Source organism: Hoplias malabaricus, chromosome 1, assembly GCF_029633855.1.
Source record: "Hoplias malabaricus isolate fHopMal1 chromosome 1, fHopMal1.hap1, whole genome shotgun sequence".
NCBI classification, from domain to species: Eukaryota; Metazoa; Chordata; class Actinopteri; order Characiformes; family Erythrinidae; genus Hoplias; species Hoplias malabaricus.
In genome coordinates, this window is record NC_089800.1 from 84,414,669 (window position 1) to 84,437,267 (window position 22,599).

The 22,599-nt window shown below is 42.6% G+C and overlaps 1 protein-coding gene across 4 annotated transcripts in view; it reads left to right on the plus strand.

Moving 5' to 3' along the window:
• ston2 (stonin 2) overlaps positions 1-16,859 on the plus strand; it is a 43,076-nt gene extending 26,217 nt beyond the window's left edge. For 2 of the 4 annotated variants that reach the window (XM_066675693.1, XM_066675703.1), the window contains exons 5-7: positions 6,968-8,809; positions 12,022-12,224; positions 13,393-16,859. In XM_066675693.1, coding sequence (XP_066531790.1) covers positions 6,968-8,809; positions 12,022-12,224; positions 13,393-13,470 — 2,123 coding nt within the window. In that variant the 3' untranslated portion in view covers positions 13,471-16,859. Of the gene's footprint in view, positions 1-1,973; positions 2,069-2,255; positions 2,392-6,967; positions 8,810-12,021; positions 12,225-13,392 lie in introns of those variants that run through there. The other 2 variants (XM_066675709.1, XM_066675715.1) reach the window with 2 other exon arrangements.
• The last annotated feature ends 5,740 nt before the right edge of the window (positions 16,860-22,599 follow it).

The following is a 22,599-nucleotide window of genomic DNA, read 5'->3' on the forward strand; positions in this document are numbered from 1 at the left end:
CAAGACAATGATCCAAAACATAAAGCCAAATCTACTATGGAATGGTTCCCAAATAAACGTATCCAGGTGTTGGAATGGCCAAGTCAAAGTCCAGACGAGAATCTGTGGAAAGAGCTAAAGACTGCTGTTCAAACGCTCTCCATCCAACCTCACTGAGCTTGAGCTGTTACAAGGAAAAATGCAGCTGTAATTGCAGCAAAAGGTGGCGCTACAAATTATTAACGCAAGGGGACCGAATAATATCGCACACCCCACTTTTCAGTTCTTTATTTGTTAAAAAAGTTTGACACATCCAATAAATTTCATTCCACTTCAGGACTGTGTCCCACTTGTTGTTGATTCTTCACAAAAAAATTAAATTTTATATCTTTATGTTTGAAGCCTGAAATGTGGCAAAACGTTGAAAAGTTAAAGGGGGCTAAATACTTCCGCAAGGCACTGTCTGTCTACAGAGGTTTTTAAGTAGATTCTAGTAATGAAAAACTTTGTAGCCAAAATATTAACATTAATTTTTGAGTTTATTTCGGCTCATTGACCTTTAGAAGTTCATGCAGCATGGACAGCAGCTATTGTGTCTGGGGGTGGGACAATAAAATAAGAATGGTCAGAAATATATTCAGAATTGTTCTTGAGACAGTGATTATATGGAAACAGGTAGCTCAGGGTTAAAGAATGGTCACTAAGAAGGAAAAAGAAAGGGTTAGAAAGATCTCAGAGAAGATTAAGGCATAAAGACCATGACGGACAGCTTGGTGAACACCTGTTGTTACCACAGAGGAGTCTAAGTAGTTTAAGCTGGATAGTAAGTTTATGACTAATGTGACTGCAATGATTCTGTTGTGAAAGATTCGGTCTGAAGTTGAATATTTCAAATGATTCCTCTGATTTTGAAAATATTTTTCTGTAGAAATATTGGCTGAGCCCTCGTCCACAAACTTCTCCACATAGCTAAAATCTTTCCCACTGTCACTGTATTGTTGTGTCTCCTCTGCTTTTTACTCAGCTCTGTGCAAGAGTTGAGGTCATAGAGTACTTTCTAACCTGCCAACAATGAGAGAGAGAGGTGGGGGCAGGTTTGTCTTCAGGGTTTGGGTGGGATTGGTCAGGTTGTGTCTACAACAGAATGTTTAAGAAGTAGGTCAAGGTTGTGTGAGACTTGTTTTCACTGTAAATACTTTATTTACTCTATAAATACTGTTCTTTCTGTTGATTCACACGATTAATTCACTTTTCTTTGTGCTTGTTTAATATTTTTCCATTTTTAATTTTAGATTTTGTTTTTTTTTTGTCTCTCTGAGGTTTTATTTGAAAAGTAAAATATCATTTTATAAGTTTCAGACCGTCATTTTTCATTTCTGAACAACTACTAATGTGTGATTTTTAGTCCTAGACACACAACTTACAATGCGTTACATTACACAACATTATTTACGCAACACACACTAACACACCACACAGCACCACCACATGTTAGTATCAGTTTCACTGCAGGGCCGAGAATGATCCACCACCCAAATCATTCCTGCTCTGTTGTGGTCCAGTGGTGGTCCTGACCATTAAGGAACAGGCTAAAAGTGGCAAACAAGGTATGTAGGACAACAGTTTGTCTACAGTCTGTATAATCTGTAGCTGTGTGGCCAGTGGAACTGAGAAAATGGGCGGTGAGTGCATGGCAGTGGTCAAAATATTCTGGTTTAACTTTATTGTACAGTACTTTTCCACAGAGTGAGAAAACAAAGAATATCACTGATATTTATTTATTATTTTCAGCTTTAGTACCTGCAGTCGTACCTGTAACTGTTGTAAAACAGCCATCATATCTGTTCCTGGGAAAGGGAGAATGGGGAAAACACAGGAAGTTATACTAACAAAAACCCTTACTGGGGACAAGAGGGCTAGACAGACAAGCATCTACATGTCTCAGATCTGCTTTGCAGGCGACTTTGGCCAGCGGGTCACATGACATGCAGCTAGCTCATGTGTTGTGGGATTGAGCTGTTTAGTGTGAGTGCACCATCTGCTCTTCCTTTCTTCAGCACCTCCACAGCTCAACCCAACTAGCACACTGGTAAGCCTCTCTCTCTCTCTGTCACACTCTCGCGTTCTCTCTGGCTCTGGTTGCAGAGGCGCAGGAGGATTTTGTTTTCTTCTCCCTTTGGATACCTTCATAAAGGAGGGATGAATTACTGCTTTATCTTCCTTCTGTGACTTCGTTTGTTTTTGTCAGCATGGAGATATTGCCTTTGTCGTGAGAGCGCATGCCGAGGAGGGAAGTTGTTCAGAAGTTTTAGTTTCCTTTCATCACTGTTTTATTCCTCTTTGGGAGTGGGGAGTTAGAGTCCCCTTTTAATGCTGACAGAGTAAATTAACATCAGAAGTCTGAACTTTCATGTAAGTTTTTTATTCTTTATTATATTCTTGGGGGTCACTTTTGTATAATTTATGTATAGGATGTACATTTTAAATTCAAAGTTGTAGAACAGAGAGGTAAAGAGCTGCCAGATTCAGAGTTGTCAGAGACTTGTTCTGTGTGATGGTGTTGAAATGCCTTACGTTACTCTCATGTTAAGTTGTAGTTCATGGACACTGTGGAAGGAATACCCACAGAAGCCGGTGCTTAGGAACAGGCTGTTGCCTTAGAGCTGTGTGATTAGACCCCTTTTCAGAAACCTCAGTGTGTCCTGCTCTAGCAAAACAAAACAGTTTAATAAGAGGACGAGTGGGGGAGAAGAAAGTGGAATGAGTGTTGCTTTGCGAATATTGTCTTTAACATGCTCTTAAAACTGAGTGAACCTTAACTGTCAGCTGCTGATCGAGCGTCACATCTCACCCTCTGGCTCTCATACAGGAGCTTATTTGGAACATGAAACGACTTGCTTTGGACTTCTGTAGAATTTTCTTTTTTACAGTAGTTCACATTTTTCCTGAGCAGCTGACACTCAGGGCTAATCTGTTTAGCCCCTCCCTCTCACTGATAAGAGTCCAGACTGGAACTTTGAAAGTAAATACGTACTTCTGTTTACCAGATTGTAAATCTAAAGAATGATTCATTTGGGCTTATTGTGTTGGTTTTTGCCCAAACTGTTTCTGTTGTGTCTTAGGGTAAGTTTGGATAAAAATTTCAATGAAGGCAAATTTATCAAAAAAAAAAAAGTTTATTAGTAGCATTTACGTATGAAAGTGCACTGTAAAAAATTGCTGTAAATTTACAGCAAGTCTGCTACAGTATTTTATTGTAATACTCAATTACAGTAATATGCTGTAAATTTGAAATACACTAGTGTTCCTGTAAATATACGATAAATGGCTGGGAAATCTGCTGCCAGTATTTTACTGTAAATCGCAGTATTTACAGTAAATTGTTGTATTATTCAATTACAGTAATATGCTGTAAATTCGAAATACAGTAGTGTTCCTGTAAAAATACAGTAAATTGCTGGGAACTCTGCTGCCAGTATTTTACTGTAAATCGCAGTATTTACAGTAAATTATTGTATTATTCAATTACAGTAATATGCTGTAAATTTGAAATACAGTAGTGTTCCTGTAAAAATACAGTAAATGGCTGGGAACTCTGCTGCCAGTATTTTACTGTAAAATTTACAATTAATTTTTTTACAGTGTGTGTAAGTAATTAGATGTGGTTTGGTCGTGTTGTCTTCGATTTGTTTTTGTCAGAATTTAATGATTGTAGAAAGGGAATACTTATGTAAATGTAAGTAAATGCAAAGATGTGAGTGTTTCTCTTTAAATCATCAGGTTAAAAATAGAGAACGGATTTGGTTTGAATCAGATGTGGTTTTAATGTCTCACTTTTTAGTCTGTGTTCTGCACGTCTGACCCGTTTACAAATTAACCTGTGGAGCTTCTAAGAACTGTTCACACTTTCTGTGCTTCTGTCTTTAGCGAATTGTCACCTTTGCAGTGTTCATTTCCTGTTGCCCTAGGTCACTTGGTTCTGAGTTTCCGTTCCCTGTTTGGATACAGCTGCCTCACCCCACATCTTTTCTCGTGATAATGCTAGTAAACACAGACTCCTATTCTACTATCATTTGCAAGCTTTTGAATATAATTCTTAATACTGCTGCAGTGATGCTGATTATTAATATGAACCTTTCTCACAATATAATATTAAAAAATAAAATATATAAGAAATAATGCATGTGAAAAATAAATTCAGTTAGCATAACAGATGCCCAAACAAACTGATGAGCTTAAAGGCTAAGCACCACTTAATGGACCTCCATGAATATTCCACATTATTGTAGTTACTGACATAAATAAGTATGAATTAAAATGAAAATAGCAGCTTAATTTGCTTTAAAACTGACAATTTTATTAAATTGACGGAAAAACCCGAGCTCGCTACGGAAATTCTTGAACGCGACCGTGACGTCACTGGTGGACAACAGCTGAACAACGCCGCGGTAAAACACCGTTATGACTGACTGTTATGACAGTATCTAGCTAAATAACCAACATTATTCATGACAATAGCCTAGCAATAAGCTAAACTCAAATGTAGAGGTACCGTTATTCTTGTAAATGTGATCGAAGTCGAACTCATCCGACACTATAAACCTCCGTAATGCAGCTACGTAGCCGAGTATAATCTGAGCCACCGAGTTTAGCGAGTCAAGCTAACGTTAACTAACACCAACTAAAACAGGCGAAGTGAGTGTCCTTACCCTGTTTACCTCCATGTTACAGAGGCTCTTGAACACCTTTCGTTGGTGTCCTTACATGCCCATATTGTTGGAAAAGCGCCAGTGAAATGAGCTACAGATAACGGAGTGAGCGGATGGTCCTTTCCAAAGTGCCCGTTTAAAGTTGACAAATTTAGTCCATTTTCTGGATATTTTGGGATCTTTGGGCCATTTGTTCACAGATGTCCCACTGTACATTGAATGATTGCAGCCAAAAACAACACACCTTTTTGTCATTTTGCATTAAATTAAGTGCAGCTTCTAGAGTTGTTGTCCACCATCTACGTCACAGGCAAGACGCCTATTAGAGTTTCCCAACACCGTTGGGGTGGGGGGGTTAACGGTCTTTTAAACCTTATTCCTTGAATTAGTAAGAAATAACATGTTTTCTGACTATCAATAAACACAAGCCAGGAACTCAAATTCCACTGTATTTATTTGTTTGACACTTTCATATCGCCGGTGCTTAGCCTTTAACAGAAAATAGAAGTTGCCATACTCATGTTCAGCTACATACACTCAGGCCAAAAAAAAACGAAAAATTTCACAGTGAAAGGTCTTATTGTTTTTGTTACCGTGGGTATGTGTGTGTCTAAAAGAGCACATTCCCTGGCGTTAGAAGTGGACCTGAGGTACAGAACTCTGGTGCCTAGCAACAGGTGAAGTTTTTTCTAAACTGGCAGCAGAGAGATGCGTTCGGAGATCTGGAATGGCCAAGAGATTCAGCTTAGTATCAGAAAGCCCAGTGGCTGGCTGAATTCACGCTGGAACTGAACTCATCTTTGGAGAGACAATCCACATAAGCTCCTTTAAGCCAAGGGTAAATTCGAACTGTTCAATGTTATGAAGGCTGCAGAATGTTAATCAGTGGTGCTATACGTTTTGTTGCTAAGGTAAAAAGAGTAGGCTTGCATTGAAAACTACCTGCTCCAGAAAAGGCTGAACTACTTTTTGTGCTGAATGTAAAATCTGCTCTTTGAAATCTAATTAATGTGGTGTTAATCAATATTCATTACATTTGTGTTATTTGTTCAAATTAAGACCCGGAACAAAAAGTAGTACATTACGTTTTGATCATCCATCTATCCATCTATCTATCTATCTTTCTCTTTCTCTTTATCTATCTATCTCTTTCTTTCTCTTTCTTTCTCTTTATCTATCTCTTTCTTTCTCTTTATCTATCTATCTGTTTCTATCTCTCTTTCTCTTTATCTATCTCTTTGTATCTCTCTTTCTTTCTCTTTATCTATCTATGTCTTTCTATCTCTCTTTCTTTCTCTTTATTTATCTATCTCTTTCTATCTCTCTTTCTTTCTCTTTCTATCTCTCTTTCTCTTTCTTTCTTTCTCTCTATCTCTCTTTCTCTTTCTTTCTTTCTTTCTCTCTTTCTCTTTCTATCTCTCTTTCTTTCTCTTTCTTTCTCTCTTTCTATCTATCTATCTAATCTAATCTAATCTAATCTATCTGGCTTAATCAAACTTGTAAACATTTTTCCATCAGGTTTTCACAAACATTTCTCATTCATAATCATGGATATCAGTGAATGTTCGTACATGTTTCCACTGTACTATGCTTTGTTTCAAGAGTAACTAAGAGTAATATCCAGTATATAACTTTAAACTGTGCTGTTGCCTGTTTAATAATGGTTCTCTAACGAGCAGTATCCTCCAGTGCTGTTGTTTCTGTTGCCAGAATCGGATAAATGTTTTGCTAGTAAATTATATTTTAGTCTAGATTTGCTCTCATAAATAAACTTGCTTTTTTTCCCCCCAAGAAAACCATCAATGGATCTTGTTAATATAAAGCTATGAATAAATAAGAGGGACAAAGGTCTAAAGAAAGTAAAAGAACACAAGCGGTGGATGGTTTGAAGTGTCAAACTTGGAAATGCTTCCACAATGTGCATTAACAGATGTTGGCAACTTTTGCAAAACTAATAAATAATTGTTTGTGTCGTTTGCCAGTTCCGTGTTTTGAAGGTCTCTGCTTTTTCAGCAGGAGAAAGTATACCTTTCAGCTCCTGTGCTAGCTCTGCTCATTAGTCCAGTTACTGTGTATCTCATTAGGGTTGTTTCAGTGATGAGAAACAAATACACACTTAGGAGTGTAGCAGCACAGCCGGAGTTATCAGTCGGCTTGTTTATGCTTCCTGAAAGATGAAACCCAACACCTTAAGACAAGTTCTCTTAGAGAGCCCAAGATTGGGAAACAGATTAAGAAAGGTGTGCATAGGCTGTAAAACTTTTATAAATGTGTTGCAGATTCATCTGTTTGTCAAGAGGATGAAGCAATGAACATGGACACGCTCAACTGGACAGCCAACAGCTCGCGCACAAATGGCCAACTCTACGGCAGCTCCACCCGCTTCGCCAGCTGGGTAACTTTTGAAGATGACGACGGACATATTTCAGAAGCATCCAGTATGAAGCTCGACAACCTCTACAACCCTCCATTCCAAGATGCCAACAGGAACCTGATTATTTCACCTGTCCGGAGCCAGAGCGCAGACAGACACATCCTAGACTTAACCCCAGATAGCACACAGCCTGTGTTTGCCTTAGACAGTCCACTGTTGAACAGCAGTACTCCTTACAGCAAGAAGAATCCCTTCCTTGACGAGGAGATTTCAAACGTACAACCTTCCCCTATTAATCCATTCAGTGCCTACTTTAGCCAAACCGAACAAAAGTCTTCTGACAATCTTCACAGTCACTCTTTGAGTTCTCCTGTTTTTGACCCCCAGCCTGATGATATCAAAAGGGAATCTCTGCTCCTCTTCTCCTCTGACAGTGACTCTGCCGGTGGCCATGACATTTTCCCCTCGGGACCTCCTGGAGATGACCTAGATCAGCTCAGAAAAATGCAGATCTCGGACCCTGACCAGATAGAAAGTGTTGCTTTACCAGATGACACTGTGGACACTGGGGACGAGGAGGAAACTCTTTATGAGCCACCTCACATGGCTCCCCAGAATGGCTGGCCCATGCTTCTGCGCATCCCAGAAAAGAAGAACATCATGTCCTCTCGGCACTGGGGGCCAATCTTTGTCAGGCTCAGTGATGCCAATCAGCTGCAGCTCTTTTATGAGAAAGGCCTGGAGAAACCCTTTAAGGAAATCCAGCTGAACGCCCAACTTGAGGTTTCTGAACACAAGCTGCAGAATTATGAAGAGAACGGTCGTGTACATACGCTCAGCTTGGACCTTGTTGTGTACAAAGAGAAGCGCAAGATACAGCCCAAGGTGACCGTAGTTCACATACCTGTGAAAGAGCAACTTGTAAAGCTTGGGACTATTGACTACCAGGACTTTCTGAGCTTCAGGTACACTTTGCAGGAGAAGCTACATGGGTTATCTGTGGATGCAGACGCTGTCAGTTCACCCGTATCCTACTCAGAGGAAGAGGTTCAGGTCGAAGTGACCGACAGTTTTTATGGCGTTCTGTCTAAAGGTGACAACCGTATTCTAGAGCAGCTGGTAACAACCCAGGTCAATGTTCTCACCTTTTTGACAGGATCCCCCATATGTCGCATCGGGCTCAACGACATCCAAGTCAAAGGAAAAGAGGTGGTATCCCGGCATGACATCATCCCAAATACAACTACACGCTGGATTCGTTTGCGAGACTGTAGACTGCATGACTGCGTAGACCAGACGGAATTTGACGAATCCAGGGTCATAGCCTTTGAACCCCCGGTTGGACAGCGATTTGAGCTGCTGCGTTTTCGGACGGCCTTTGCGGAAAAGATGCTCCCCTTCACCCTGAGAACAGTTGCTAGTGTCCGCGGCGCTGAGGTGGAGTTCCAGTCCTGGCTGGTGATGTCAACAGGTTTCTCATCCAACAGAGACCCTCTGACATTGATACCATGCGAAAATGTGGCTGTCCGATATCCCATTCCTGATATATGGGCCAAGAACTTCCGCAGAGAGAGTGTGACAGGAGAGAAGTCCCTGAAAGCTCGCTTCAATAAAGGCGCCAGCTTTGGTTCTGTTAGCAGCTCCGGCTCAGAACCAGCCATGAGGGTCACACTGGGCACTGCTAAATACGAACAGGCCTTCAAATCCGTGGTGTGGAGGATCAGCCGTCTGCCAGACAAGAACTCAGGTAAGGCCTAAATGCCTTTGTGGCAGCTTGTTATTTAGAAGGTAGTTACTGCTATTGTACAGTTACTAAACGTTTCTCCATTTTATTTGGTGGTTTTTACATTTACATTTGAACACAGCAGCTCTCCTTTATTATGTTAATAATCCATGATTAATGGACCAGTAAAAATGTTCCAAAATGCCTTAGAATGAAATCGTTTTTCATTGACAAATGAATTACAAAGGAATTTAGAATTTTTTTCCATCTCCTGTAAAGTTGCCAATTTGAATACACATGTTTTTATTTGGCAGTGACAATATTCATTTATTATCTGTAAGCGCTTATCCAGTTCAGGGTTGCGGTGGGTCCTGAGCCTACCTGGAATCATTGGGCACAAGGCGGGAATACACCCTGGAGGGGGCGCCAGTGCTTCAGAGGGAAACTCACACATTCACTCACACACTCACACCTACGGACACTTTTGAGTCGCCAATCCACCTACCAACGTGTGTTTTTGGACCGTGGGAGAAACCGGAGCACATGGAGGGAACCCACGCAGACACAGGGAGAACACACCACACTCCTCACAGACAGTCACCCGGAGGAAACCCACGCAGACACAGAGAGAACACACCACACTCCTCACAGACAGTCACCCGGAGGAAACCCACGCGGACATGGGGAGAACACACCACACTCCTCACATACAGTCACCCGGAGGGAACCCACGCAGACACAGGGAGAACACACCACACTCCTCACATACAGTCACCCAGAAGAAAACCCACGCGGACACAGGGAGAACACACCACACTCCTCACAGACAGTCACCCGGAGGAAACCCACGCGGACACAGGGAGAACACACCACACTCCTCACAGACAGTCACCCGGAGGAAACCCACGCGGACACAGGGAGAACACACCACACTCCTCACAGACAGTCACCCGGAGGAAACCCACACAGACACAGGGAGAACACACCACACTCCTCACAGACAGTCACCCGAAGAAACCCACACAGACACAGAGAGAACACACCACACTCCTCACAGACAGTCACCAGGAGAAGGAATCGAACCCACAACCTCCAGGTCCCTGGACCTGTTTTTCATTTTGCATTTCTGTGCTAAAAAAGCAACATAGAAAAGGAGGCGTTAGGGAGGTGTATTAATTTTTTTTTATAATACCACACCGGTAGATGCCACTAAATCTTACACACTGCATCTTTTAATAGGATGGTAATCTTTGCCTTCAATAGGAAGGACATATTTCAGGATGACTTACTGCCCCTTCATTCCATGGCACAAGTGGACACTTGATAATTTATTGTCCATGAAATCAATGTAAACCATATGCCACTGTCCTTTTGGGAGGTTTGTGGAAGATTCATGAAAGTAGAGGGATAGGGTTCTTCAGCCAGCTGCAGTGTTCTGTCTCTGATTACAAGCTTACTGAAATAAGAGAGGGCTATATGCCCTTAATGCTACAAGCTGTCAACTCCAGGCTCCTTGTGTTGATGGAAAATATCTTCTTTGATATTGTGTACATATTTTAAACGAATTGTAACTTTGAGTCTTGAAGTCTTTTATTTTAGTTTTACCTTTATGTCAGATGTAGGCCCCTTATGCTAATAACAGGCTACATCAAATACATCCGTTGTCCACGCTGTATAGTAATTTAAATAAGCATAAAGGTATGCCTTCCCTTTGTAATGGCTTCATTTGTTATTCTGACAGCTTATGCAAGGCCTGTATTTTTCATCAGCCTTTTATCCAGTTTCATGGCGATATCTGTAAAGTGGTGTAACTATTCTTTGTCTAAATCCCTATGTTGTATTCCATTTAGTGAAAGAAATTACAGCCATGCCATTATGATAGAGCTATATTCCTCAACAAAGTGCACATATAACGTAATTCAACTTTGCCAGATGCATCGTGAATAGACAAAGCTGTGCAGTGTGGTAGACTAGTGGATAATATTTTATTCACAGATTTGAAAGGGCTCATTTCTAGCTGAAATCTTTCACATTTTTCAGATACAGATCCCAACCTTGGGGTTTTGCTTTTATGGATTTGTGCCCTTTGTTTTGTCTTTTTAGGGGGGGGGGCACATTCCAAAGCTTGGGAAACCATTGGTTATTGAGTAGATAACTTTTCTTTGCTCCTGGTGCATGCTTTCAGTTGCCCTGTGTTGGTATTTTGTTTGAATGGCTGTGCCCTAGGCCTTTCAGCAGCTCATCAGCAGGGTTTCCTCTGCACATGTCTGATTGGTTGGACAAAGCCCCAGCTGTCATTCTTCATTAGGTCACAAACTCATTGGCTTTCTTTTTCCTTTTGTGTAACCCCCAACCCACCCCCCTCCTAAGTTTCACTCTCAAACTAAGACCCACAGTTACCAACAGGCCATTTGCTCCATTAGAACACATTTGACAGCTGTCTGTGGTGTTATCTGTCCTTTGTTGATCGTGTTTTAAGAAAACCCTTCATTTAGAATCTCAGCATGTTGTTTTCCAGACAAACCAAACCTAGTCTTAGGCTTAAAAGGGTTGCGGTACAGAATTCCCGTTGAGAGTGTATTTTTTAGGCCGAGGCCACACTTCCTCTGTGTCCGGGAAAAAGCTGGCCCACTGTTGTAACGTCATGCCGTGGCCTGGAACTACAGCGATCCCACTCATTCTAACAGTCCTTTTAGCACAGAGCTCCTCAGTCCTCGTCTCAGAGGAATCCTGCAGTGCACAGTTTGAGTCTTCTCTGCTCTAACAAACCTGATTCAGCTTGTGAAGAGCTTGGTAATTATCTGATGAGGTGAATCTGGCATGGCAGAGCAGGGAGAACAGCTCACTTTGCAGGGCTCTGGTCTGGTTCCTAAGCGATTCTGAAGTGTTTTGATTTAGATTTTTGTAAAATATCTTGGCAACAGACAAGTCCTTCTTATCTCAAATGTAATTGATCAGTCAAAATAAGGGATTATTTATATACTTTTGCAAGTCCTTCACTTTAGAATAGCACTGAAGCAATTAGCCTAATGTAGCTAACTGCATTAGCATTGTGTAAACCTTCTTAAATGCCTAAATAATTAGGACACTGTATAAAAACATACAGTAGAGCAAACAAAATTCAGGCTTTAAGATGGTTCCCTATGACAAACTCGATTTGTAGTTGTTGTGCTCATTTACTAGGGGAAGAATCGTGCCATGATTTAGCTTGGGTGTGGTTTGTTGTGTGTTCACAGCGCTGGGGCACCCTCACACCTTCTTCTGCCGTTTGGAGCTTGGCTCTGACTGGGAGGTGCCGAGGAAGTTCCAGAGTCAGGTGGAGGTGGAGTTTGAGATGCCCGCTGCCTCTGCTTCTAAAGCCACAGTTCGCTCCCTGTCTGTGGAAGGCAGGACTGAACTCAAGAAGTGGATCACTTACAGAGCACATTATTCCTACCAGGTACTGTGTGTGTGTGTGTGTGGTGTGTGTGTGTGGGCCTTAAATTCACCAATACGCAATAAACACCCTGTGATGGTGCTGCCTTTGGTGCACATTTGGTTGCATTAGAGTGATTTGTGTGGCCTTTGGGGATGGGGCAGTTCCTGCTAAACTTCATCAGCCGTCTGACAGTGTGAGTGGACGACAAGACTTCACCCTTCAGCAACCTGCTGTCTCAGCTGCCAGAGCTGTTTTCCCTGCTGCAATCCAAACATGTCATTAAGGTGGTGGAGCTGTCTCACACAAGCATCTGCTCCCATTACTTCTCATCAGCCCCACAGAGGAAATCACCTCCCCTCTCGCATTGCAGGAGTGCTTTAAAGACAACCAGGAGAACCAGCAAGATTTCACTTGACCAGTGCAGGCCTTAGGGAGAGGAGACAGTAGAGCACTTTGAGCATGAGGTTGATATTTTGTAATGAAAAATGGAGGCAATGTGAGTTGTGGAGGTCTTTATCTGAGTGGGATTAAAACCCTGAGAGAGGAGCCATGCTGCAGAGGGATTAGGTTCAATACCTTTTCAATGGCGGAATACGCTTTGCTTTAAAACTGAATCAACATTTCACCGTAAAATCAAAATACTATTGACATACTGTTTGGTGATACTGGTTAAGCCTATTAGGGCCGCCGTGGAAGGTTTACGGTTCGATCCCCACGTCCGTGACTGAAGAGCCCTTGAGCAAGGCAACTAACCCCCAAACTGCTCATCAGGGTGCAGAAGATGGCTGCTTGCTACTTGGGTGTGTGTGCTCACTACCTCTAATCACGACTGTGAGAGTGTCTGTGTGTATTCACTGCCATCGATGTGTTAAATGCAGAGGTCAAACTCCATTGTACAGTAGAACAATGATTATAAGGAATGCCATTTAATTCACTCAATGAACCAATAAGAATTGTGTAAGCCAAATGGCCAATACATGCCCAAATATTTACCCACTTGCCTCAGTAAGGGTCAGGTAATCTCAAAAATCAGTTCAGTGAACTGAATAAAACAGGAACAGTCGATATCAAATATGTACTGACACATTAATGGCCATTGTGTTATTTTGCCCTTTGAATGGGTTTCCCTCTAGTGGGAGCAGATTGCCATTACAACTGACCTCGGCTCATGTCTGCTGTTTTCCTGTAGGTGGGGATAGAGCTGAAGAAGGAGGGAATGGTGGACAGCCCCGAGCAGGAGCAGCCGGGACAGTGCTCTCAGCAGTGAGGAGAGATCCCTGCACTTTGGCCTTTTGAAGAGTTGCACTTTGGAAACTTTGGGAATTTGGAATTGAGGGTCAACATTGAAATATGAGGAAATACTGAAAGTTTACATTTTATCCTGCCGTGATCTAGTTTTGGGAGCTTATTTGCACAACGTTACCATGAACTGATCTTATAAAACTTTGACAGAACGACATGGACCTGAGATGATGTTGCATCATATGCCACAACAAGACTCCAACACCCAGTCTTTGGCTCAGTTCAGGAAAGCAGTTACAGAATCATGCAGCATGCTTTATTGTGGATATACGTATGCTGTGAAAAGCTGATAATGATGGCCTTGTTTCTCAGAGTGCGATAACTGACAGGTGAATTAGGTACTACAGTGCTTACCTTCACTGCAAGTTCAGTACGTTTTAGGGCTTGAAAAGGAAGAGGAAGGCTGCTTTGCTTGGTGGTGGAATGCTTAAACTTCAACAAACACCCATATTTCAAACCTCGCACCGTTTTTTAATGCTGTTGGGTACGAGTCAGAGCTGGCAGAGGCGTCTTAGACGGAAGATAAGCTTCCTCTTCATTGCCTAGCACTTAACAGGGATGTGGGTTTGTCCCTAAACATCAGATCAAGAGAAAACAAAAGAGAAAATAATCCCAGTGTGTGAATATGACTCAGGTCACCTTTGTTCTTACTGTAAAACAAAAAAGCCGTCAGTGCTCATATGATACGCATATTTACATATAATAAACAAAAGTTTTGTGCCATTTAAAGGTCAGTGTTGAGGAAAGCGGAAGAGATCAACGTCTTGTTTACTGTACTTTAGGAATATTTACAGCTGGGATCATAGCTAACATCACAAGGTACAGTATGAATAATCAGTGTTGTGTAACAAGAGTATACCTTGCCAATGTATCATCAAATTGCAGTTATTCTCATAACTCAAATCCAATGTATTAATATCTTCTTTAGCGAGGCCTTAGCTGTGGTGCATCATGGTTATACACTGTATTATTTTCACTCTAAATACAAGTTTTTGTTTTTATTGTTTTCTGCTCGGTATGACATTTACTCTTCGTCATAACTATGACTGAATCTCAAATGGCTCACTACTGCTGTGTATGAATGTAATAAATATGCGATGCTCTGAAGCAGCAGTAAATAAGACTGACATCGCCATGCTTTATGTGAAGCATTGGCTAGAGGAGTAGAAAGCTTCCGGCACTGGGCTGTGGAGCGGTGGAATGTGTTCTCTTGAGTGATGGAGCACCATTCAGTACCTCTTAGATGAGCTCACTAATGCTGTTTTGGCTGAATGCCCTGAAATTCTCATAGAAATGTTCTTTGCAATCCAAAGGCAGACGATTAGAGGCTGTTGAGGTGCAGCAAGGTTTGGCAAACTACAAGTTGATACACTTCATTCGGGAAGAAATGAAGGATAAGCAGGTGTCTGCAAACATTTGATCATGTTAGGTTATTTCCTGGACATTTCATGCTTGTTAAAGTCATTATGCATTTGAGATTCAGCCATTTTCTTTCCCATCGCCAGTCACAGATTAGGATATGGGGCTTGTGGTGATACAGTAGGGTGACCAGACGTCCTCTTTTACCTGGACATATCCTCTTTTTTAGACTTTAGGTGGAATTTCACAAACGTCCGCCATTTTGTTTTTCTAGAGCTTACATAGAACTTCAAGAAGCGCTCGTTCACAAACTAGCCCCGCCCTCCCCTACTCCGATTGGTTCACTTGAGTGAGAAGGGGGCGTGGTGAAGTAGCCTTAAATCTTCGGATTGGACGGTCTGACTGTAGAGCTACCGTTATTGGTCGATAACCTTCTCTGTAAACATTTAATTGGTCAGTCTGCACGTCAGTAGTCCTTGTTTACGTCAGGCAAAGCTCATGCCGAAACGTAAGCGAGGGGTGAGAGCCCCTCCCCCAGATCTGGTCACCCTATAATAGAGCAGATATTAATATTGAGTTATTAAGAGACTTAAGAGTGTTAAAGTGGGTCTTTACTGTGTTGCCACTGTTTCCACTTTCAGTTTAGTCTTAAAGACAAGGGCTTAACATTTGTTACTTTGTGACAAAGCGAAACTGCTGTATGTTTTCATTGTTAATGAGATAGTTAATGAGAAAATGAGATATCTGGTTGTGTCCAGCTTTAGGTGTATGTTATACTTTCTCTTACTAACATAACTCTAACAGATGTTGGAGGTCTGTGAATGTGTTGCACTACTAGAATTTTATTCTTCAAGAATTGTTTCTTTGGGCCGTAGCGCTTGACGTGAGCAGCGTGACCAGTGCGTGATCTGGTGGAGAGTTCATTCAACAGTGGAATTAGCTGATCACTTGATTTATTATGATCAATTTCAATTTAAATTCAAATTTGAGTTCGTAAGTAGGACATTTTTAATTTATGCAAGTCCCTGTTTAAAAAAATGTTCTTTCTGGGTGTTTTTTTTTTAAACATGTTGATTGTGATAACATTTAAAAAACACATGCTCTTTATTCTTACATTAACTGTTGTGGAAGTAATTCATCCTCTTAGTAGTCATTGTGGACCAGATGTTTTGGTCCATTTATCGTAAACGTTTTACACAATGCAGAGATACAATTGTTTAAAATGTTTCAAGTGCACAAAAGATTAAAAACGGCAAATGGACAAATACCAGGTTTTAACATGACCGTGAAAATAAGCTCATATTAAACAAAGTGCACAGGGAATTTCCTATCATTATTATTGCAAACCAACACACTGTACCACGGCATCATGGGTGCAATGCATCGTTTCTAATTTTAGAAAGTAAAAATCCTCCTAGCGTACGTTTAGGTCAATGCTCCAAATGTTTTTTTTTTGTCTTGACTTTTGTCATTTTGTTTTTTAATGGCTTTCTGAGAGTGTGCGCTGGTCTGTATTTACACCGACGTAATCTGGCTGTTGTGCCACAGAGATAAAGCCAGTACTGTAATCAGCCTTAGTACTTTTCTAGGATGCGTACTTTGTGACTGGAGAATAAACACTAAACCATTCGGATCATGTGACTGGTGCAAACTTGCTTCATTATTATGCAACTATAGGGTGACCAGACGTCCTCTTTTACCCGGACATGTCCTCTTTTTTTAGACTTAAACAAATGTCCGGGCGGGATTTCCCAAACGTCCGCCATTTTGTTTTTCTAGAGCTTACATAGAACTTCGAGAAGTTTCGTTCACAAACTAGTCCCGCCCCCTTCCCTACTCCGATTGGTTCGCTTGAGTGAGAAGGGGGCGTGGTGAAGTAGCCTAAAATCTTCGGATTGGACGGTCTGACTGTAGAGCTACCGTTATTGGTCGATAACCTTCTCTGTAAACATTTAATTGGTCAGTCTGCACGTCAGTAGTCGTGTCCTCTTTTTCACCATCTCAGATCTGGTCACCCTATACAACTATAATTTCTCATGTATGTATTTCTTATGATTACTATTGAGTAATGTGACACATATCATTTATCCATTCATCTTCTGTAACCTCTCCATTCTGATCAGGGTCTCACACACTCATCCAGTCACCCACACCTACGTACAATGTCACACACACACACAGGACGATTTCACACTCACACCTATCACTCACCCACTCCAAGGACCTTATTTACCTCTTAAATGATGCAGAAAATATGAAAAAATCAGTGCGCTTTAATTTACAGGTGGAAGTGACCACAAAGGTTTGTGTCTGTCTTTAGGTCGAGACGCAGCGACACAAACCCAGACCAAAGCAGAGGTCAAGGACAAGGGCAAAGCCTCTTTGCTTTATTAAAAACACATCCAGCTGTAATAACAAAGCAGTGAGAATAAAATCAAAGGTAAACTACACTTGTGTAAACACAAAGCTCTTTAGAGGGAGTTAATATGAGGTGAAAATAAATAAAAGAGTCATTTTCTGTTACACGAAACTGGACTCTCTTTTATAGTTGTTTTAATTGGTATTCTCTCCTCAGGTAACTGCAGTGGTTTAAATAGTTTCTGTCAGACCCATTAATTCCCATTTTAGCTTTAGAACGGAGTGTGACTGCGGCCTTTTCAGCTGTTCTTTGAGGCATTGCGAAGCTGAATAGCTTTCTTGGCCTGAGTAAGGAGCTTGTAGGGAGCCTACTTTAGAGCAGTGCAAGCCTGAGAAAAATTGGCCGTTTGATTCACTGAATTTCTAAGAAAGATCTGAGAGGAAGTAAAAAGACCCTTAGACTGAACTCTCTCTCTCTTTATAAAAATAAGAAGTTTTGCTTAAATCTTGTTTCTTAGAACAGGATGTAATGACTGAAAGAGGACGGGGAGTTCACAGGACGGAGTGTTACAGCTGCACTCTACAGAGCTCGAGAGAAGGGGTCACTCTGGGGATGGCCACAACTACTCAGCCATCGAGGTAAAGTCTTGGGTTTTGCAGAAAGTCTGCTGAGTCACTGACATAAATGGAAGATATAGGACTGAAGCAGGACAGAGCCACACGGGGGCAGTATTTTACAACACATACCTATTTTTCTTCACCACAGGAACGAGGCGTCCACTTTGAGAACTGTAAATCTATTACATTCTGTAGCATTTAGTGATGAAGCTCTTTGCTGCAGTAGAGGCCTCTGCTGTTCTAGGAAGTCTATATATTAGATACAGCAACATTGCTGGCAGGATTTGATTGCACCAAGCCTTATACAAATTAGATTTGATGGTATTTGATCAGTGCTGGACCCCAAAAGTCACTCTTATAGATACTGGATGGTGACTAGTTCCACTGCACTGAAGCCCAATGCAGGGGATTAATGTCCCTGATGCTTTGAACAGAGCATGGAGACCTTAGTCTCAAGGGCAGCTGTACTAGAATATCCCCTTACTACTTTGTTTCATGTTTGCGTCCCCACAGGAGAAATCCCTTAAGTAAAGTTTAGAAAAAGAGTGGTCAGTGTGAAAGACTTTTTTTTGTCTACATTTTAGAAGTATAGTTTTTTCTGACTAATCTCCTGAAATGAATCATAACCACATGTATGAAATTTGAAACAATTTGACTCAGACCTGTGCCCTGTACATTTTCTTCTCAGCGAGACCATTTCATTGGTTATCGTGTCGAAAATTGAAAAGCTGCAGAAGTGATGGAAAGGGCTGATGAGGAACACACCTACTGCTCCTACTGCTTCATCTGGAGCTGTAGAGAGAATCCAGAGCAGGCTTGTGCTGTGAAGTTTGTGGAGGAGTAATTGCTTTGACTCTGAGTGAAATAATTCTGCTGAAGTTTGACTGTCTGTGAGGAGTGTGGTGTGTTCTCCCTGTGTCTGCGTGGGTTTCCTCCGGGTGACTGTCTGTGAGGAGTGTGGTGTGTTCTCCCTGTGTCTGCGTGGGTTTCCTCCGGGTGACTGTCTGTGAGGAGTGTGGTGTGTTCTCCCTGTGTCTGCGTGGGTTTCCTCTGGGTGCTCCGGTTTCCTCTCACAGTCCAAAAACACACGTTGGTAGGTGGATTGGTGACTCAAAAGTGTCCATAGGTGTGTGTGTGTGTGTCTGTGTTGCCCTGTGAAGGACTGGTGCCCCATCCAGGGTGTATTCCCGCCTTGTGCCCAATGATTCCAGGTAGGCTCTGGACCCACCGTGACCCAGAACTGGATAAGCGCTTACAGACAATGAATGAATGAATGAATTAATTATTTTTTTTAAATACTGCGGTGGTGATAGGAACCAGGCATCTAAAGTGTTTATTGCCATAAAAGCTCCATCACAGAAAGTTATCTGATTAAATGATCATGGAAATGCCTCGTAAGACCTGAGGAATTCTTTGATTACAGTTTTTAAATCAGTTATTGACCTAAAACATGTTTTAATTTCTTTATAAAGAGCATTGGCACATAATAGTCTGTTTTTAGATTAATTATTGTATTTCGATTGCAAACTCGCCATATAAAATTTTTTAGGAGACTATTCACTTGTCAGGATGGGGAATAAATACAATGCCTATATTGCACGGGTTCCGTCAACATCACTGTAAATAAATCCAGTTCACGTGAAGGACCATTATTGAATTATGCAGGAATTTTGAAAAACTGGTGGAACTGCCCTTGTAAAAAGGGACAGTGACTCAAAAAAGAGTATTGCTGAATCCCCCCAGTAGAGGGTGCCACTCCAACACAGCTGCTTCAGCCTAAATTTTTCCATATGGACAAGGATGCTTTTCTTGGCCCTCGTTTTTGTAAGTGGTTCACAGTCATAATAAATCATCTGCACTATATATAATGTAAGCAGAGGGTTAGCAGGTTCTTTTTTGCAAATGTAGTTTGGCTCGGCTTCTGCTCGTAGCCGATGGCTGCTATGGATCATGAAGATGGTGTGGAAAACAGGATGAATGTGTGTCTCGCTGCAGGGTGTGGGGGTCCTGCTGTGGGGGTCTCACTAGCATGGCACACTGGCTCTGAGGAGCGTGGTAAAATATTGATTTACTGCGTGGGCCGTGGGTGAGAGTAACGAATAAAGCATAAAGCAGGTGCTGCCAAGATTGTTAGTGTCACCGTCTCGGAGGCGAGAGTGAGCAAACCTTTCAGGCCCGATCCAAGTGTGTTCAGATGTCACATCTAGCCATCTGTCTTTCTGTCTGTCCGTTTATCTCTCTTTCCATCTGTCCGTTTGCTCTTTGTCTGGTGAGCTGTGCTGAAGGTCGGGGAAGGCGGCCAGCCTTCCGCCCAAAACCCCTCTGTTGACCAATTAGATGGCAGATCCGAAGTCGCCCACGGATCAAAGATTGCCGTGCAACATCAGGCCATGATGATCTCTGTGGAATGTCTAGTATCTTTTTAGTCGGGTTAGACATAAATATTTTTAAACCCGCCTGTCATTTTCGCAATCTCGTTCACAGCTGCTCGATGTAGGCCGCCACATCCTCTAGGTTCTAAACTTTGTAACCATTAAAGGCATCTGGATTCCCTGACAGATTGCTGTGGCACACAAAAGAGAGCCGTTTTCTTCCTTCCTTTTTGTCTAAACCATTGTTCTTCAAGCAGAAGGCATTTTTTCAAATGCCATTCCAGAAAAGCTGGGACATACTGTAAAATGCAGTAAAAACAAGAGCTTGTGATTAGTTCATTCTCTTGAAGCATTCTTTAACTGAAAAGTTCTTAGTGTTTAGTGGCCTCCAGTGTTTTCACAGGAAACACGTAAACACACTTAGAATTTGATTCTTGAACCACAGGGGGACAGAGGAATGTTTGCCACTTTGTTACAGTACCCTTAGCTTACATTACACTGTTTAATCCTTTGGGAACTGAGGATACTAATTGTTAAAGTTTTTCAAGTGGGCTTTTTGCCCATTCAGACTTCGTAGGAGGTGTTACCTGTGCACATGCAATCTCTGTCTACGAAGCCATGTTGTTTTACCACATACAGAATGAAGGCAGGCACAGTGTTGAGGAAATAATTGACTTACCAGGAAAAGATGTCATTTTGATGGCAGAATGTTTCTCTAAAGCCCCAGTGTCTGTCTCCACATCAATGGAAACTTGTGCCACATGCAAATCACCCATGCTGTTGTCACTGATGCACAACCCCCGGTACCATGAGAGATGTTGGCTTTTGCACATTTCACTGATAACAGGCTGGTTATCATCGACCCTTTCATCATAAGCACAGGGGGAAAAAATAGATTTTCTTTTCCATGATAACAAGCTGAAACATAGACAAACACATGCAGTGGCAGAGCGTTAAGTAACAAACATATATTTGAATATCTCTCAAGCCCGATTTACTATATTTATCATGGAAGCATGACAGTTTCTTTTGCAGTGCCATCTGAAGTCTCAAACGTCACGTTCATTCAACACTGGTGTCCAGCATTACCCTACTTTGACTGATATTAAGTACAGTAGTCACACAGCTCCAGGGACCTGGAGGTTGTGGGTTCGAGTCACCTCCAGGTGACTGTCTGTGAGGAGTGTGGTGTGTTCTCTCTGTGTCTGCGTGGGTTTCCTCCGGGTGACTGTCTGTGAGGAGTGTGGGTGTGTTCTCCCTGTGTCTGCGTGGGTTTCCTCCGGGTGACTGTCTGTGAGGAGTGTGGTGTGTTCTCCATGTGTCTGCGTGGGTTTCCTCCAGGTGACTGTCTGTGAGGAGTGTGGTGTGTTCTCCCCGTGTCTGCGTGGGTTTCCTCCGGGTGACTGTGAGGAGTGTGGTGTGTTCTCCCCGTGTCCACGTGGGTTTCCTCCGGGTGACTGTCTGTGAGGAGTGTGGTGTGTTCTCTCTGTGTCTGTGTGGGTTTCCTCTGGGTGACTGTCTGTGAGGAGTGTGGTGTGTTCTCCCTGTGTCTGCGTGGGTTTCCTCCGGGTGACTGTCTGTGAGGAGTGTGGTGTGTTCTCCCTGTGACTGCGTCGGTTTCCTCCGGGTGACTGTCTGTGAGGAGTGTGGTGTGTTCTCCCTGTGACTGCGTGGGTTTCCTCCGGGTGACTGTCTGTGGTGAGTGTGGTGTGTTCTCCCTGTGTCTGCGTGGGTTTCCTCCGGGTGACTGTCTGTGAGGAGTGTGGTGTGTTCTCCTTGTGACTGCGTGGGTTTCCTCCGGGTGATGGTCTGTGAGGAGTGTGGTGTGTTCTCCCTGCGTCTGCGTGGGTTTCCTCCGGGTGACTGTCTGTGAGGAGTGTGGTGTGTTCTCCCTGTGACTGCGTGGGTTTCCTCCGGGTGACTGTCTGTGAGGAGTGTGGTGTGTTCTCCCTGTGACTGCGTGGGTTTCCTCCGGGTGATGGTCTGTGAGGAGTGTGGTGTGTTCTCCCTGCGTCTGCGTGGGTTTCCTCCGGGTGACTGTCTGTGAGGAGTGTGGTGTGTTCTCCCTGTGACTGCGTGGGTTTCCTCCGGGTGACTGTCTGTGAGGAGTGTGGTGTGTTCTCCCTGTGACTGCGTGGGTTTCCTCCGGGTGACTGTCTGTGAGGAGTGTGGTGTGTTCTCCCTGTGACTGCGTCGGTTTCCTGCGGGGGACTGTCTGTGAGGAGTGTGTTGTGTTCTCCCTGTGACTGCGTGGGTTTCCTCCGGGTGACTGTCTGTGAGGAGTGTGCTGTGTTCTCTCTGTGTCTGTGTGGGTTTCCTCCGGTGACTGTCTGTGAGGAGTGTGGTGTGTTCTCTCTGTGTCTACGTAGGTTTCCTCCGGGTGACTG